The sequence below is a fragment of the Drosophila miranda genome, chromosome 3 (assembly GCF_003369915.1).
Source record: "Drosophila miranda strain MSH22 chromosome 3, D.miranda_PacBio2.1, whole genome shotgun sequence".
NCBI classification, from domain to species: domain Eukaryota; kingdom Metazoa; phylum Arthropoda; class Insecta; order Diptera; family Drosophilidae; genus Drosophila; species Drosophila miranda.
The window spans coordinates 9,215,151-9,227,852 of record NC_046676.1 but is presented as its reverse complement, the minus strand read 5'-3'; the positions used below and the strand labels follow the sequence as shown (position 1 = coordinate 9,227,852).

Sequence of the window (12,702 nt, the reverse complement as noted above, 5' to 3'; positions counted from 1 at the left end):
CGCGAGATCACCGGAGTGACATCCGGCTTCGGGCTGCTGCCCGACTTGAAGATCGCTCGGTTCTCCGGCTTGGTTAGTCAGTTGTTGTGCCTCGCCTGAAGCGGCTGCTTGTTCGCCTTCGCAGTAGTCCACCCGGAGCACTTTGACCGTCAAACGATAACGCAAGAAACAAAGAAACTGAGATGGGGCAATCGCTGCTGCTGTTGCTTGCCTGCCTCGTTTATGTCTGGCAGACAATTAATGCAGCCTCCGCCTGTCCGCGTGCGCCCACCCACTTGCTTCATGGTCGGCGCACACGCGGTGACAATGGATACAAATTAATTGTGGCTGATGGACCCAATGGATATGTACCCGGGAAGACGTATAATTGTAAGTAGAGAAGGTAGCGTAGCCTCTGGTTTCATAATCAGCTCTGTTCGGGTCACTTAAGGCCTGCAAGCCAGAAGAGCGGAGCGATAAGAGCCCAGAGCTCAGAGCAGATGTTTTTCATCTTTTCATTTCGATTCACGTTCCACTTGATACGAAATGGTGGTAGATACGAGAATAATAGAAAAGTGTACTTTATTTTTAACATGGCAATATGAAATTAGGTAGATTTAAATTACTACTAAAAAATCAATATAAGAGACTTGAAGGCGTAACATGATAAAAAGAAGATAACTTGATAAGAACTCGTCCAAGCGGTTCATGAACTTGACTGCTATGACCAATCTCCCCACGAATTGAGAGTGGAAGCAGTCTCATAAAAGCCTTTGTACAGAATGATATACAAATCGCCTATGTATCGGCGCACTCGCTATACAATTTCACTAAATGGCATTGAGTGCTCTACAAAATGGTTCACAAATTTAAAAAAAAATAAAACTAAGTAATTATGTTTTGGCACGTTATGGCTTAAGATGTACTGTTTTGAGGTGTTTCTCGTAGAAATAGAGGCGCTTGAAGGATTTACCACACTCGGAGCATGTAAACGCGTGTACAGCATGTACACTCTGGACATGTTTCTTGTAGCGCGCTTCGTTGGGGAAAATCTCCTCACAGCACTCGCAAAAGTACACAGTCGGATTAATCTTTGGCAGAAAGTGAAACAGGAACATGTAGTGCTCAACGCTGTACGAAAGGGTCGCCTTCCTAAAGAACCTCTGATCGATCTGATACGCATACCACGAGTTAAGTAAGTTTAGAATGCGTTTTATCTCGTTCGTGGTCAAGTGGCAGTCAATCTCCCTGTTTACCTCTTCGGTGAATGAGTTCAACTGCTCGGTTAGGCGTTGGTGTACTCCAATGTTCTTTGTTTTCCTGTAACTCCAGATTGTATCGTACGTATGATAGATTTTGCTAAACTTGGCCGCTGTTTTACGAAAGTTTTCCGACTGCTCAAAGGGCAGTTTATCCTCAAAGCAGGAATCTTTTAATACAAGCAACTGAAAATAATTTGTTACTTAATCGAGTACGATGCGATTTTTAAGACCTATTGCTTACCCCAACCGTCTTCAGCAGCCTAAGGTCGTCTTGCAGAGCCTCCATTTCAGGCTTGACACCAATTTGAAGTTTAGGAAACTCCTTCTGTGGGCTTCCCATTTTTGTGGCCTTTTTCTGTGATTAAAAAGGGTTTACATTACGCCTGGAATGTATTTATCATCGGGCAAGCACTTACAACTTGGTCTTCCACTAGTGTGTTCTCTAAAGCATCGCTTTCTAGGGGCTCAGCCAACTGAAGGAGGCTGTCTAAATCCAACTTTGATGTTTTCAAATCACTCCTGATATACTCTAATTTGGATCGTTTTGCATCGCCTTTCCCATTGGAGGAACTAGTTTCTTCAAAACTGTCTTTTGTACGTTTGTCGGCTTTTGCAGGACTTTCAACTTCTCCCGAACGAAGAATTCGTGAGCTTTCAGGATATGCGTTTTCTCTTGTCATAGAAGACCTTCTCATGGGTTTCTTAGCCTGAATTGGGCTACTGGAGATGACCGTTAGCGAAGATCTGCGCTCTGGACGCTTTGGGGGCTGATCCACTGCATTATTTGTGGTATTCAACTTTGATGGTTGTTGACTGGCAACACTTGAGATAATTATGTTTTCCCAAAACGGTATATCCTTAGTTGACATTTCCATCCTTTGTTTTATATTGATCGGTGGCAGAATATCAACCCGCTCTATATTCACGGTTGATCTTCTAACCACAGGCTGATGGGAGATGTTTCTGTCTGTCTTAACAGCTGTCTTACTGGGGCATGGACGAATGGATGATTTTACCGTCGTAGACACCACATAAGGCTGTTCCGAATCGAAATTGGGAGGGTTCGTAGATTCCAAGATAACTGGAAGTTCATTTACTGAACTGTTTTCCAATAGAGAAGGCATTTTTGTTTGTTTTGGTGGACCAGAAATGTTAGAGCTAAGAGAGTTATTGAATTTCGATCGCAGTTTGTTGAGCCTGGGACTTATCATGTAAGTCTTTGCCTCGTTTTTAGCCAATGGCTCACGCAGACTAGCAGGAACCGAGGTGATAGAAGTACTATTTCGATTTGTCAAAGCGGACAGGACCGATTTCTCCTTAACTAAAGATTTGGTTGTAGACGAGGTTAACGCTGGCCTAATCAAACTAACATTAGCCAAAGTTTTTGTCCTGCTCAAATGGTTGATAAATGCTGGCTTCATTTCACTAGACTGGATCGCTTGAGTTAACATAGCGCAGTTTTCTTTAGACTCCAATTTGTCACGTGGCAATTTTGTAGCTACAGCAGTGACTTGATAGCCAATGGCCACACCTGAGTCTTTGGACTCATTTTTTAATGATGGTAATTCCTGCCTAATGCTGGTGCCTTTTAAAGGCAGACGCCTGTCATTTAGATTCATAACGACTGGCTTTGACACATCATTTTCAAGGGAGCGCATGATACGCTTTTTTACGCTGCTTAGGCGCTGTTTGATCGCCTCCCTTTTGCGGGAGTGTCTGGTAATGTTGTAGCTCTTAAGGTCGCAGATGCTCGGTGGTTTTTCCACTCTCCCCGGCTTGCGGGCACGACGGAAACCTTTCGAGATGTGGGCCTCTATCTCCTTCTCGGTGTAGTTTACTTTGCAGTACGTTTTCTTGACGGGTGTTTCTGTTATGATAGGTTCTGCCTGGATTTTCCTCTCCGCACGGCAATGTACTGACTGGACAGTTTGGGAGCTGGGAGAAATGTCGCCCTCATCTTCAAGCAACATGGCTTCCACTTCTGCTAGAATATTTCTTGCGGCACATTTTTCCCCAATATCTACCGGTACAAAAGGATTTACCATTTAAAGTAAGTTAATGAACCTGTCGCACTGGACTTACCTTCTGTCCGAGAATCCGGTGGAGTTTTTGAATCCGACTGTTCGTGGCTGACATTATTCAGTCCATCGACATCCACATCGAATGCTGCCAGGGCATTCATTATTTCCAAATTATTTGCCAGGCACTCGGATGATCCTGGTTCCCCAACTGCATCTCCCATTTCGCCTGCCAATCCCGAGTCGCCGCTGCTGCAGCTGTTTTCCTGCGACTGTACATCATCTTCTGAGCTCTCCAAGGCCATCAGTTCCTCGACTCTGTAAACATTCTGTTCCTTTGTGAATTGCAACACGTCGCTGTGGGACCACTGAAGGTGTCTCATGAACTCCGGCAGATGAGTGAAAATGTCTTTGCAGAAGTGGCAGAACATGGCGACCATGTTGTCCTTGGGCGAAACAACAACGTCCCCACATTTTTCAAAGTTCACATGTCCATCGCCCAGAATATCAAGAAACGAGGACATTTTTATAAAGACTGAACAACAACAAAAAACGGGCGAACTGGTTTTTTTTTTTTTTTTTTTTTTTTTTTTTAGGATTTAAGTTACCAGCTACCCGTGAGTAGCGTGGGATTATTTGGCCGCCCGCCTTTTGAAGGTGGAAATTGCCAAGTCAAAGAATAGAAGATGTTGGAGTACTGTTTATAGCTTTACATCAATTTCGTCGATGAAGTCAATTAGTGTTTGGTACGCGCTGATGTTTTCTTTTTCAAAGAATTTGTAAATATCATTATATTTTCTTAGAGATGGGAAGTTTTGCCTTGTTGTGTTGTACTTTGTACAATTGAAAATAAATGCGAGGCGTTATCGATACTATCGCATGTATCACATATGTTACTAGGAACTACATGCATTTTGGCGAGAGTGTGCCTATCGAATGCGTTACCACTAAGCAGTCTGTTGATTCTTTTAGCGTCAATGGCTTTAAGCTTAGTTTTATTTAGGAACCACGGTTTGGATGATGTTGAGGGGAAAAGCGAGCAGTAACCTCGGTGCTTGATACTAGCAAACTCGGCGTATTCTCTCTCCCATTCTGCTTTTAAGATTCTGTGTATTTCGCACATAGCGTCTTTAAGGTTCCATTTAACCACTGTGTATTTTCCTCGTCTGTGGGCTTCTTTGGCTGCTGCGATTCCTCCCCTAGCTGCAGATGACACTATCGAGTGAAGTAGAGTAATATTTTTAACCGCGAATTTTAAATTTTTTCCAGTACTCCTGCTCGGTTCCCGCACGCACTCAAAGGTGCAACATTTCACCCACTTCACCATTACTGCAGAGGCTCAAACTGGCGCCAGACGCCCCCAAGTGGCCAGTCCTCGACGCGTAGGCCGGTTCCAGCTATTTAGTGATTCGCTAACCCAATTCAATGATCGATGTGTGAACACCGTCTCGGAGGCGGATGACTTGCCCAAGACGGAAGTCCAGGTGATGTGGGTAGCTCCGGAGTCCGGATCTGGCTGCGTAGCACTCTCCGCCATGGTTTACGAGGGTCCGCGTGCGTGGTATGCGGATGACGGCAACCTGTCGGCGGTGATCTGTGAGCGCAAGCCCGATGCTGCCACGGCTCAGAAGGAATGCTGCGCCTGCGACGAGGCCAAGTACAGCGTAAGTTGAATAGAAAGTGGTTGCGGTCCTCAAGGTAACTATAATCAATTGAACTGGTCCCTTTGCAGTTTGTCTTCGAGGGCATCTGGTCGAATGAGACGCATCCGAAGGACTATCCATTTGCCATCTGGTTGACCCACTTTTCGGACGTGATTGGGGCCTCGCACGAGTCCAACTTCTCATTTTGGGGCGAGAATCACATTGCGACTGCCGGTTTTCGCTCGTTGGCCGAATGGGGATCGCCAGCAGCTCTGGAGACGGAGCTTCGAGCCAACGGGCCCAAGCTGCGTACGTTGATCAAAGCCGCAGGCCTCTGGTATCCGAATGTAAACGAGAACACCTCCTCCAAGTTCCGCGTGGATCGGAAGCATCCCAAGGTGTCTATGGTGTCGATGTTTGGTCCTTCCCCGGACTGGGTCGTGGGCATCAGTGGCGTCGACCTTTGCACTGACGACTGCAGCTGGAAGGAGTCTCTGGACTTCGATTTGTATCCCTGGGATGCTGGCACGGACAGTGGGATCACTTACATGGTGAGGTCTTAGATTGCTCGGATGCCACGTCCAATTGCCTAATGTCCATTCTGCTATAGTCGCCCAATTCAGAAACACAGCCCCCGGAACGGATGTACCGCATCACGACAATGTACCCAGAGGATCCCCGTGCTCCTTTCTACAACCCGCAGAGCCGCGAGATGACGCCACTGGCCAAGTTGCATCTGCGCAGAGAGAAGATTGTCTCGCGTAACTGCGATGATGAGTTCCTGCAAGCGCTCCAGCTGGAGGTGTCGGACGATGCTGAGGAGCAGGACACTCGCGGTAAGATGCAAGGAACTTCATATTTTATTTTAATGCTAACTCCATCTTCTTATCCCCAGCTGAGTGCCATGTTAGCGACTATTCCACGTGGAGCCCATGCTCTGTGACCTGTGGCAAGGGCATCCGGATGCGCAGTCGGCAGTATGTCTACCCCCAGCAGGCGGAGCAGACCAAGTGCAGTCGCCAATTGGTTTCCAAGGAGATGTGTGTGGCTGCGGTGGCCGAGTGCGCCGACGGCTCATCCCCCAGCCGCGACCGAGACGAGGATGAGGGCGAGAACCTGGCCAACTCACAGTCGTTGGTCAACGACAATGGCGAAGGAGCCGGTCTCTGCAAGACATCGCCCTGGAGCGTATGGTCCGAGTGTTCTGCCAGCTGCGGAATCGGAATCACCATGCGGACTCGCACCTTTGTCAACCATCTGGGTCGCAAGCGCTGTCCGCACATCACCATCGTGGAGAAGAACAAGTGCATGCGGCCAGACTGCACCTACGAGCAAGTGGAGCTGCCCGATCCGACTTGTCCCACCACACAGTGGAGTGATTGGAGCCCGTGCTCAGCCACCTGTGGTCGCGGCGTGACCATCCGCACCCGTCTCTTGTTGTTGGAGAACGGACCCGAGAAGGAGAACTGCACGCAGCGAATGGAGCTGCATCAACAGAAGGAGTGTGTTAACCCGCAGGACTGCCACATCAATATGGAGCTGGCCAAGGACATTTGCGTTCAACAGCCGGACTCTGGTCCTTGCCGCGGCAGCTACCAGCGCTACGCCTTCAATCCGCACACCCATCGCTGCGATTCGTTCAGCTACGGCGGTTGCCGTGGAAACCGGAACAACTTCCTTACGGAGAACGACTGTCTGCACACCTGCAGCATGACAGGCTCCGCCTCGAGCACAGCTGACCAGGATGGCAATCTACCCAAAGGCTGCATCATGTCCGAGTGGGAAAATTGGTCGGCCTGTAGCGTCAGCTGCGGCGTCGGCTTCTCCGAGGGCCATCGCTTTGTCATAAGCGAGCCCAAGCATGGCGGCCAGTCCTGTCCCAAGCGTTTGGTCAAACATCGTCGCTGCACTATGCCCGCCTGCTAGCCTATCTTTTGGCAATCTACTAAATGTACGTCTCCACGGAGATTCAAATAAACACAATTACATATTTTCACCTATTTTCTATTGATCATCTTAAATACATATGTATATCACACCACACAGTAACGCATGAGATACTGACGGGCCTTCCAGGGGTTGCCATTGGCGCGGTAGATGAGATGCAAGTTGAAGGCCGTCTCGTGCTGAAGTCCCAGAGTGTCCTCATACTCGGCAATCAGTGGATGATGCACGTCCAAGGCCTTTTCGTAGAACTCGACTGCGAGGTGGAGTATATTGGCCTGATGGTAGATGCGTCCGATATTGTAGAAGATTTCCTGCTGGGCAGCGCACCTGGAGAAATCATCGCCAGCAGACCGGAGTTCTTTGTAGCGCTCGGCAAAGGCCACCGCTTGAGCTACGGCTGCCGACTTTCGGAGCACCTTCTTCTGCAAGGCCAACTGATTGAAGACGACGGCTATGGAGAGCGCTACCAGGGGATCGGGATTCTCGCGCAGCATGGGCACGTACACGTTGAGGGCGTACTTGAATGAACTGCAGTTGAGATGGTAGTGGCCCAAGAAGAGACGCATCTTTTGGTCGACAAGGGGCTGGCGATGCAGGAGACGCCTTATGTAACGGCAGTACCGCATGTCCTCCCCCTTCTGGACGAGCAGGGAGAGCAGGTTCCACAAGTTTATCTGGTTCGGCTGCTTTGCGATGAGTTCACGCAGATACGAAAACGCAATGGCGCAGTCGTCATTGAAATAGCAGGCCAGTATCATAATCCTTTCAATCTCGTAATGATAATACGTGAACCTTTTTGTGGTGACCATTGCGAAGCAGAGCTTCTCAGCGGCACTGCTCATGCCATGTGTGTGGGCCGTGCGCATCATGTCTAGAAACAGATCGTACTCATCCTTGATGGTCAGATCGGAGGCCTCTGATGCGGCACTCTTGCCGGGATCCTAAAGAGTGTTCAATTGAATGGAATTCTTTCGGAATCGTACTAGTAAGTATTTTTACCTGCAGCTCCGGCTCTGTTGATCCCGTCGCCCCAGCTGCCAGACTTCGCATCTGCATAATGGCCTTTAAGCTCTCGGCGTTGTAGGTACTTCCGCCGTTGGCCGCCGCTATCATTTCTTCGCGATTTTTCAGCTTGATGGAATGTCTACTGAGCAAAACATATCCCACGTCCAGAAACTCTTCGATGCGCCCGATTTGCTTCAACATTACGCATCTTTCGTAGAGCAGGCGAGCAATCAAGGGGTGGCCCTCGACCTCGCCAGACTGCTCCAAGGCCTCGACGGCCTCCTCATGCCGGCCCTGCTGTTTCAGAAGTGCGGACAGCGTGAACTTGGCATCGTAGCAAACGGGGGCTAGATGGACCACTCTCTGGTAGCATTGGATGGCCTCATTGGTGCGATTTAGCTGGCGAAGACACTCCGCCTGCCGCAGCCAGACGAAGGCGGGACAGTCGAAGGTATCGCCATCGGTGATGGGACTCATAAGGGCTATGGCCTCGGCATACTTGTGCTCCTGCATCAGGGCTTCCGTGATGTCCATGTACAGCTCCACGCGGCCCACGGTCAGCGTGATGTGCTCCTGTACATTCTGGATGAGGTAGCCCAAGAGGTGGTGGGCCCGCAGATGGATCAGACTCACACATAGCTTGGCCCTCAGCTCGGGCGCGTAGTCGTCGGGTATAACGCAAAAGTAAATCATCTCCAGGCTCTCCTCCTGATCGTCTTCCAGCTCAAAGTTTGTTCGCTCTCTGAGGCAACTGAGCACCTTGGAGTATAGCTTGTTGATAATCAACAGTTCGAGATACATGTTGAGATCCTCCAGGCTGAAGCGGGCTCCGCATACACTGTACGCCCCCTCCATGGCCTCGAGAGCTATCGCATGCTTCTCGAGGACGTGAAAGAAACGAGCCACATTCTTCGCCGTGCTAAGGCACGTGCTCCACTCCTCTGGCGGCATCAGGGGCAGCATCTTGAGGTACGTGAACATGGCCGCATTCGTCTCGCCCATTTTCTCCAGCAGCTGCGCTTTTCGGAGCCTTAACAAGTAACCTTTTGGAAGCACTTTGATGGCCTTTGTATAAATAAGACGGGCACGGGCCATGTTGCCCTGCTGTACCAGCAAATCAGAGACTCTTATCCACATGTCGCGATCCTGAGGGTTCAAGTGTGCCGCGAGAGTGGAGAAGTGCAGGAACTTGACCTCGTCGCGATTTTCATAGATCTCGGCCAACGTGTAGAACGGCTCACTGGCCAGCGGGTTCTGGCGGATGATCTCCATGCAAATCCGTTCGGCTGTCTCATACCGGCCGTACGCGAAGCTTAGGTTCGCCTCGCCCATCAATCCTTGCAGAGCGGGGCTCAGCTGGCTCTTGCGCCCCAGATTTCCGCCACCGCCGGAGCGAGCACCTTCCTGCTGCTGTCCCACCGACGGTTTTCGTTGCGCAGACACTGTGGGTTGTTCCTCTGCTTCCTCCTCTCCATTATTTTCATCATCTTCGTCGCTGGGCTCGAGCTTTGTGCAGAAGTCTGGGAATTCTAGGCACTGGACTCCCTGCACATAGCGCTTGATTAGCGCTCCTTCCTCCTCGTAGTCGTAGTTCTGGTCACTGTCTTCGGCCTCCCCTGTAGCCATGTCTATGATGTCCACAATCCTGAGGGGCTGCGTCTCCTCGAACTGCTCCAACTCATCGTCCGGCACATCGTTGGTCTCAATTTCCTCAATTAGAACGTTGGAGTCGGCCTGATCCATTGTAAACATTACACACAAGCAAACTTAACCCCCTTAAACCCCCTCAAATTAAACAAGTGAACAGCGTGAGTTACGCCGCAGAAAATAATACTGAACTTTCTCTATCTGTTTTTTTTCTCCGTCCTTTCTCTATACTTAAAAAAGGGCAACGATATTTTTCACCAGAACTGCGCTAAAATTCTTCAAGTTTCTTAATATTCTTGGAGTGCATTTTAATACCCAATGGTCTACAATGGGTTAAGTTAATCAACAGGAGATCAAACAAACGGCTCTCGATACTATCGACTGGGTAATCGTTAGAGCTAGAGCTGCGTGGCCACCCTCTGTCAAACCGTATCCCCTGAACTATCTCTTAAACTAATTGCATGTAATATTTATAATCATTTAAATTTAGCTAACTTTTAACTTATCTTTTTCCGCCTTTAGTAACTAAGTACCATTATTAACAGATAATTTGTTAATTTGTTGATTTAATAAATAAATAAAAAAAAAGAGTTACCAGACAGAGGTAAGAGTTAACGGAACTTTTTTTTACTGAATGCTTATCGCGCAGTCCCTGTTTTTACTTGTGTATTCTTGTTTTTAGTGGCATCAACGCGCATGCACGCAAGCGGAATTTCAAATTATAGTTAGATCGGCAGCTGTCGCATATAGGCACCGAGGTGGATTTTTGGTTAAAACAAACGGTACAGTTAAAGCTAGCGAAATCGGAACCATTAAACGGAACGAATGCCGGAGAAACTATGCCGGGAATCGGGATACAGAACGGGTAGGTGAGGAGTACCAGGGAGTGCATTTTACTGTTTTCCATTAAATTTTTGCAGGTCATCGGGCCATACGCGCGACCTGCCGTACTACGAGCCCAATGCGAAAATGCTGCAGGCCCAGACAAACAATTTTATGGACGACGATTTGACCGACAATGACGCTATCTTTGCGCATTATTTGAGAACCGAGAAGTTGGAATTTTACAATGCGTCCTCGGTGATGCTGACTCTGCTTACTATCGAGGATGTGACTACAATGAAGCTGTACTCGCAGCTCATCGAGCCGGATGTGGCGGTTCATAAAGTACATAGAAATGCATTTCGTGTCGCTCTCACTGCTAGCGATTCTGTTAATGCCGAGGAAGTGGTGTCCCCGGGAATCGACGAGGTTGTCTTGATACCCAAGTGTAGTTTAATGGCCTCGCCGCTGCCAAAGGAGCTCATATCGGCCCTGTTTCCACATCCGCATGAGCAATTGCCTCTTAAAGATCCGATGCGCCGCCATGTGGCCAGTGTGGAACAGGTCTGCCGCACCAGTGTTCACTTCAAGTTCAGTAGGGGAAAACTTCCAGACGTCAATGTGTTGCAGTCGCAACGCTTTCATGTAATTCTCCGCTCCACGCGTATTCCGTTTCGCTTTATGTACCGCGCTGTCAATATGCTCCCGGAGATGCCAGGTCTCCGTCGTTACCTCTTTCCCTTTCCGAATTGGCTAACCACAATGATAGAAACCTCGAAGATTTCATTGCATGACTGCAATCTTCCATCTTGGATGCAAATCCCACCGCCGCCCCCGCAAGCTCCTCCAGAACATATTTTGCTGCTGAACGAGACCATAGGCGACAATGAAGAACAGTTGGAGGCGGTGCAGACGATTGTGGCTGGACCCAATCCCAAAGCTCCATTTATAGTGTTCGGACCACCAGGTAAGCATCAGGTATGCTAGCCACAGTCGTACACAATTCACACCTTCTATCCATTCAGGCACTGGCAAGACCACTACCATTGTGGAGGCCATTCTACAGGTGCGCCTTCGACGACCGCAAAGCCGCATCCTTGTAGCAGCCGGTTCGAACTCGGCCTGCGACACGATTGCCATGAAACTGTGCGAGTATATCGAAGGAAACTTTCGGCTCATGTTTTTAAGGGAAAAGACGCTGATCCGAATCTATTCACGCAGCATATTCAAGAAGGGACTGAAATTGGTGCCGCCCTTGCTGCTGAAGAACTCCAATTGCTCGGACCATTTGTTCAAGCATCTACGAGTGCGTAATGTGATTACGTATACCATCATCGTGGCCACATTGGTTACTGTCGGCCGCCTGGCTAACGATGGCTTTGGTGACTTTTTCACCCACATATTCATCGACGAGGCTGGAGCTTCCACCGAGCCGGAGACTATTATGGGCATTGTGGGTGTTAAAAAGAACAAAGATTGTCATGTAATTCTGTCCGGAGATCACAAGCAGCTGGGAGCAGTGATCAAAAGCAGCCGGGCTGCGTCCCTTGGCTTGAATCAATCTCTCATGGAGCGTCTACTGGCATCGGATTGCTACAAGGTAGACGAGAACGGCAACTACGATCGCACCCTTCAGGTGCGTCTGCGTCGTAACTATCGGTCACATCCGGAGATCGTGCGTCTTTTTAACGAGCTCTACTACGGCGGAGAGCTAATCGCAAAGGCTCCGGACGAACAGGTCAACCTTGCCGCTGAATGGGATGTGCTGCCCAATGGCCAGTTCCCCATCATCTTCCAGGCCACACATGGAGTCACCAAAAAGGAGGAGCACACCACCAGCTCCTTCAATTCGCTGGAGGCAAAGGTTCTGTGCTGGTACGTCAAGCGCTTGATCAAAAATGGCCTCGGCCCAAATATAGAGGTAAAGCAGGAAGACATCGGTGTGGTGGCTCCATACACGTCTCAGGGCAACCTAATCATTCGGAAGCTTAAGCGGCAGGGCCTCGGCAATGTGGAAGTTGGCAGCGTGGAGACCTATCAGGGCAGAGAGAAGCTCATCATCATTGCCACTCTGGTGCGTTCGTTCAGCTATATGGGGTTCATGCGTAACCCGCGTCGCATCAATGTGCTCATTTCGCGGCCCAAGGCGCTGCTCATACTGATTGGTAATCCCGTCACTCTGCGCCATCATCCCGACTTCAAGTTCATCATTGATGAGTGCATCCAACATCAAACGTATCTCTTCAAAAGGAGAGATTCATTGCACTCCGTGGTAAAACATGTGGCTATAAGCGATTTGGAAGATGGCAAAAATGTGAACACTGTAAATCCGAAAAAAGCCTTAGTTAATGCCAAGCAAGTGATCCCAGAAATGGGTAA

The 12,702-nt window shown here is 49.0% G+C and overlaps 4 protein-coding genes across 5 annotated transcripts in view; 2 read left to right on the top strand and 2 right to left on the bottom strand.

The window, feature by feature from the left end:
* Window positions 1-57: 57 nt before the first annotated feature.
* On the top strand, window positions 58-6,900 carry LOC117187971 (spondin-1-like). 2 transcript variants are annotated; one of them, XM_033391012.1, is made up of 5 exons: window positions 58-369; window positions 4,529-4,923; window positions 4,992-5,453; window positions 5,513-5,738; window positions 5,798-6,900. In XM_033391012.1, the coding sequence occupies exons 1-5, from the start codon at window positions 183-185 to the stop codon at window positions 6,826-6,828; spliced, it is 2,301 nt and encodes a 766-aa protein (XP_033246903.1). In that variant the 5' UTR covers window positions 58-182; the 3' UTR covers window positions 6,829-6,900. The 2 variants fall into 2 exon arrangements, with proteins under 2 accessions (XP_033246903.1, XP_033246904.1); XM_033391013.1 differs by lacking the exon at window positions 58-369 and adding an exon at window positions 4,276-4,310.
* LOC108158448 (protein teflon) lies at window positions 535-3,994 on the bottom strand. The gene is made up of 4 exons (XM_017290731.2): window positions 3,324-3,994; window positions 1,658-3,261; window positions 1,483-1,596; window positions 535-1,424 (listed from the first exon to the last, which is right to left on the bottom strand). The coding sequence occupies exons 1-4, from the start codon at window positions 3,781-3,783 to the stop codon at window positions 888-890; spliced, it is 2,715 nt and encodes a 904-aa protein (XP_017146220.1). The 5' UTR covers window positions 3,784-3,994; the 3' UTR covers window positions 535-887.
* On the bottom strand, window positions 6,886-9,625 carry LOC108158453 (general transcription factor 3C polypeptide 3). The gene is made up of 2 exons (XM_017290738.2): window positions 7,849-9,625; window positions 6,886-7,790 (listed from the first exon to the last, which is right to left on the bottom strand). Exons 1-2 carry the CDS (start codon window positions 9,604-9,606, stop codon window positions 6,936-6,938), a joined length of 2,613 nt encoding a protein of 870 aa, XP_017146227.1. The 5' UTR covers window positions 9,607-9,625; the 3' UTR covers window positions 6,886-6,935.
* A 509-nt stretch (window positions 9,626-10,134) lies between these two features.
* LOC108159468 (putative helicase mov-10-B.2) overlaps window positions 10,135-12,702 on the top strand; it is a 3,449-nt gene continuing 881 nt past the window's right edge. Inside the window, exons 1-3 of the mRNA XM_017292787.2 lie at window positions 10,135-10,366; window positions 10,422-11,290; window positions 11,349-12,698. Coding sequence (XP_017148276.1) covers window positions 10,341-10,366; window positions 10,422-11,290; window positions 11,349-12,698 — 2,245 coding nt within the window. The 5' untranslated portion in view covers window positions 10,135-10,340. The remainder of the gene's footprint in view (window positions 10,367-10,421; window positions 11,291-11,348; window positions 12,699-12,702) is intronic.